The sequence below is a fragment of the Penaeus monodon genome, chromosome 7 (assembly GCF_015228065.2).
Source record: "Penaeus monodon isolate SGIC_2016 chromosome 7, NSTDA_Pmon_1, whole genome shotgun sequence".
Lineage (NCBI taxonomy): Eukaryota > Metazoa > Arthropoda > Malacostraca > Decapoda > Penaeidae > Penaeus > Penaeus monodon.
The window spans coordinates 10,950,430-10,955,881 of record NC_051392.1 but is presented as its reverse complement, the minus strand read 5'-3'; the positions used below and the strand labels follow the sequence as shown (position 1 = coordinate 10,955,881).

Sequence of the window (5,452 nt, the reverse complement as noted above, 5' to 3'; positions counted from 1 at the left end):
ATGATGATAATAATGATTATAGTAATTATGATAATGATAAAGATAATGACGATGATGATGATAATAATAATAATAATAATAATAATAATAATAATAATAATAATAATAATAATAATAGTAATAATAAAAATAATAATGATAATAATAATAATAGTAATAATAATAATAAAAATAATAATAATAATAATAATAGTAATAATAATAATGATAATAATAATAATAATAATAATAATAATAATAATATAATAATAATAATAATAATAATAATAATAATAATAATAATAATAATAAAAATAATGAAAATGATAATAGTAAAAAAAAATAATAATGGTAATAATAATGATAATAATAATACTAGTAGTGGTAATAATAGTGATGATACTAAATAAAAGTAATAACAATACCAATAACGATAATGATAACGATAACAATTATACTTATAACAATAGTGATTATAATGATGATGATAATGATAAACATAATAATGATAGAAGTAATAATGGTAATGATATTAATATTGGTTATGATAATGATAATAATAATGATAATGATAATAATAAAAACATGATAATAGTAATTGTAATGGTAATAATAACAATAAATATCATCATCATTGCTATCATCATCATCATTATTGTTATTAATACCATTATCTTTACATCAAGATGAATAACAACCTTTCATCTACCTAATCTAAGATCCATCAGTAGGACTTTGCTGGACGCAGGGACCCTTCGTGCTTGAGTTAACTTGGGGTGGGTAATGTTTCACTAGACATTTACAGCAGGTTAACTAGAAATGCACTAAATGTGTGCTGAAATAGAGTATGCTGAATTTATAAGTTAGTGGTGAACTTTTAAATTCACGAGAAACAAATGAATATCACATTTTCGCCTCTTTTCTTTTTGCGAGAGTTATCTATACATTCGATTCTTTTTTACAAGTGCTTTGAGACGTCGGTGGGTCCGGAGGGTCATCAGATGTCAGATTACTTATGGTTGTTGAAGATGACTTGGTGTTAGTAGACGAAGATGACCTGGTATTCATGATGGACGTGGAACTATAGCGAGAGGTGAAATATGCAGCGAGGTTGAGGACCGCAGCCCCGACAGGAGCGGCAGCACACAGGATCAAAACGGACGTGTATGAGTTGGTGAGATCCACGAGAGCTCCGGCGATGGGCGGCCCCGATAAGGCTCCAGCTCCTGTGACCAGCAGGAGGTAGCCTAGCACCCTTGCCACTCCTACGCCAGAACTCATCTGCGATGGCATGAGGGCGTACAAGACGCTCTGCAGGCCACACGCAATTCCGAAGCCTACCATCGCAGCGATCAGCTCTCCGTGGGAGGTCGCCAAGGCTGCGCCACCGACAGTGAGCCCCAAGAAGAGCTGGATGGCGCTGAACAGCAGGAGAGGCGGAATGCTGCAGCCCATGAACGCCCCGGCCAGCATCCTGCCCACCATGTCTCCGGCGCCGCTGCCAGCGAGAGCCTGGGAGAAAGCGGCAGAGAGCCCAGCCCATTTCGTCCAGTCTAGAAATACGGCGAACACAGTCGTAGTTGCTAAGAAGCTGAGGAAGCAAGAAGCCTCAAGCAGCCAGAATGTTGGGGAGCAGAATAAACGCCTCATTTCTCCCTTCGTGTTTTCTCGATTTTCCGCGCTTGACACACAGTCGTTACTGCGATTGCCTCCAAACTGTTTCCTGGCCGACATTACCATGTTACGAAGCCTGTTGTGGCGGGTCTCCTCGCGTCTTGACTCTGCCAGCGACCATATACTCCCAGCCGCTACAAGAGAAGGCATCGCCAGAGTTTCCGGGAAAGGCTTCTTACTACGCCAGTTTTCTTGAGAGTCACCCTCGTCATCGTAGTCGAGACCTGCCTCCCTCGCCGGCAACAAGTCGTCCATTTCCTTGTCCGGAATACATATCTGATCAACAACGAGCTTTACGCTTTCAGTAGAAGCCTTATTATCCGCTAAGGGAGGAGGTCTCAGCTTGCTGTAGATAGTAGCGCCGAAGACACACAGATTAAGAGACAATCCCGCGCAGATGAGCATGGCGCCTCTCCATCCGAGCTCACGCACGAACTTCTCCATGAGCGGACCGAGAAAGAACACTCCGCATCCCGACCCAGACATTGCGAGACCTACGGCAAGGGCGTGACGCTGCTCGAAGAACCTGGAGAGTCCTACTACCCATCCAGAAAAGTTAAGACTTGTTCCTAGAGCTAGAAAGGAATAAAATCAAGTCCTCAGCACACAGAAGTTCATGAATAAATGTCCAGCATTCAGTCCTATTCCACGTGAATCAACGAACGGAAGTCCTAAGACAGCTCACCGTTCACGAAGCCGTGTGTGAAGAAGATGACGTCGAGGCTCGGGGCAAAGGCGGTCATGAAGTTGCCGAGACCAGCCAGGAGGCCCCCAAGCATGACGGCGACGCGGGGACCCCACTTCATGACGACCCAGCCGGCGATGGGCCCCGAGAACATGTGGACGGCGGAGTTGGTCGAGTAGACCCAGCCGGTCTTGCCTCGGGACTCGTCGAAGGTGTTCAGGAGCTCCACGAAGAAGACGCTGAACGAGTAGTACATGCCTGCGAAGGGTGTACAGACGCAACTGACACACTTTTATTATTTTTGTTGTTTGTATTAATATATATATCATATATATATATATATATATATATATATATATATATATATATATATATATATATATATATATATATATATATATATATATAATATGTATATGTGTATATCTATATATCTATATGTATATATAGGTATATGTACAAACAGACACACACACACACAGTGCGTGTGTGTGTGTGCGTGTGTGTGTGTGTGTTATATCTTATGTAACTTTTAAAATTAATGACCTTGTCAATAAATCTTTGAATGCTTCCCCTCCAGTTGAGGCGCATCTGCACACACATAAAAGATAACAATACTACTTTATAGCTGTAAGTCAACTAGCCATAAAAAGCAACAGCTGTCGGCGACTAAACAATATCCGTTTTCATAAGATTGCTTCAATGGAATGATATGAGATATGGAGAGAAAATATCATATGTTTTCCTTAGTTCCCTCTAGATATTTATACTCTGCTGAGAATTAAGTGTAGCCGCATAATATCCTATGATTGAAAAACTTTAAACATACGAAAGAAAGCATAAAGTTACAACTGCCATGACACGACTGGCACTCCATTTACTTTCATGCCCGAGATCAATTATAAACAGGAACATTAGGCCCGTTAGTGATAAACAGGGTCTGATATGCAGTGTGTAGTGTTTAACATTATCCCATTATTGCATTACAATAAACCACATGCTCGTATAAAGAATAAAGTTAACTGCCGTTTTGAACATTTGTCAACATTAATTCATATCGATCTTTAGTGGCTTGTTATTTTTTTTTTTTCTCTTAGACTCGTTTGTTCTGAAGATTATGCTCTTCTTTGCTTTCTTTACGAATACGTAATGACGCCTTTAGTTGCATTTACAAGTTTACACAAAATACTAGTAGCGGGATATAAGTGTACACCGATAATAGACCTGAAACTTTAATCGGCGCATATGTTACCTTAAAAATGACCGATGTGAAGAAATGAACTAACCTGACGAAATGAAGAAGTACATATAGGCCGCCACAAACACGACCCACGCCCATCCGCGGTCGACGTCTGGGCTGCGGGCGTGTCGGTGCTTCCCATGGGCGGCGGTGGGGGTGGGATCGCTTCCCGACTCTGGAAGGAAAGGGGAATTATGGGATTGAAGAGGAAGAGGGATTTGGAGACTTAAGATTAGTTAAATGATAATTAACCCGGTCTACATTTTTCTTTTCCTAACCTTCAAGTCTCTGAGCGGCGCCGAACTTGTCACGCTATGAATGTGTAAAAAGGGGCTAGTGTGATCCGACTTACATAAGATAGGCCTAGTAGCATTGTGTTATATGCTATTAATCATTCATCAAAACGTAACATGTTTTCATCTATAGTGTATGTATTCTGTTTCGAAAGACTTACATCGCAGTGTAACTTATTTTACTTAATGATAACATATATTCAACTTCTTTCTCTGATCGATAAGAATGTAAACATTGCAATACGTCAAGGCTAGCGGTGTTTCAGTAATTCTTATTATCCGGAGCGTGTCTGCGCAGCTATGCATACAGACATATATGAAAACGCTTGTGTGTATATTTTGTGCGCTTGCATTTGCTTGATGCATGGGCAGGTACATATATAAAGAGAAAGAAATATTTGTAATTTACAGTACCCATATAGGATACAACGTAAACAACGAAAGCATACTGGCTTACCCAAGTTGTGAAACTCCACCTCCTGAGTTTTGCTTAAGCTCTGGCGTCGCGGGTCAAGAAGCCCTTCGGATTCTTGCAGAGGAGATCGCTTTTCTGCCGGTAACGCCTCTCCCCCGCTCTCGATAATCTTCGTCTGGGGCGCCATGGCAGGACGTCCTACCGGTTGGGTCGATCTGGAGGACAGACGGAGTGAGATCGTAGGTACAGTTGCCACTAAAAGTTCCTGTACCTTCTGTGTTACTTCCTGTCAAGATGTGGCACCGTCGCGGAAATAACTTGACAATGACTAAGTGGGCTTTCATGCTGCAACGACGGACACAAGTGGGTTATCTACGCTAGATGTCATAACGGCAGGCACAATTTTATGAAAGTGGAAACGATGGAAGCATCATAGACTGTGTCGGGAGGACCTGTTTACTGTCATGGAATATTAATGATTCTTTGTTTGGCGTAATTTGAGGGTACGAAAAGAGGATCTTGTTTGTATGCAATAATCTAGAAGATTTGGCATGATAAAAGAACATTAGATCGATAAAAAAATACAAAAATACTTCGCAGGTGCTCAAGGAGATATGTTTCTTTTGTTATTATTGCCTAGTTTTTTCTTATTCATATATCTTTCCTTTGTGTATGTATTAGTATGATTATTTTCATTACTAGTTCATAATTTCGCCTCACATGTTTAGGGCACGTGTCCAGAATAACCGATTACTTTGACCTTGTGTGACATCATATACCACTTTATTAAGTCTCTGAGTCGTGCACATTATTACCTTAATAGGGTGCTCGTGCTTCCCAACTAATAATAAACAACACACTACTTGAGTTCAATTTGATAATTTACCTAAACCTATTTCGATCATAACTTACAACTAATTTGGCATATATCAACATAACGTAAAAAGTCCCCCCCCCCTCTCTCTCTCTCTCTCTCTCTCTCTCTCTCTCTCTCTCTCTCTCTCTCTCTCTCTCTCTCTCTCTCTCTCTCTCTCTCTCTCTCTCTCTCTCTCTTACTCTCTCTCTCTCTCTCTCTCTCTCATCGCCTTGGTAAAGATATCTGCCACCTAATTATGATGGAGACACTGTGTAACAATGTTGTAACGCCTAATAGTTTATGCATGATT

General features: G+C 40.3%; 1 protein-coding gene across 1 annotated transcript in view; it reads right to left on the bottom strand.

Annotated features, from left to right (window-relative positions):
* Positions 1–574: 574 nt before the first annotated feature.
* The window catches only part of LOC119575086 (monocarboxylate transporter 9-like), a 32,187-nt gene continuing 27,309 nt past the window's right edge, over positions 575–5,452 (bottom strand). Inside the window, exons 2-5 of the mRNA XM_037922478.1 lie at positions 4,329–4,501; positions 3,625–3,753; positions 2,339–2,596; positions 575–2,228 (exon numbers count right to left, since the gene is read on the bottom strand). Of these exons, the coding sequence (XP_037778406.1) occupies positions 919–2,228; positions 2,339–2,596; positions 3,625–3,753; positions 4,329–4,473 (1,842 nt within the window). The 5' untranslated portion in view covers positions 4,474–4,501 and the 3' untranslated portion in view covers positions 575–918. The remainder of the gene's footprint in view (positions 2,229–2,338; positions 2,597–3,624; positions 3,754–4,328; positions 4,502–5,452) is intronic.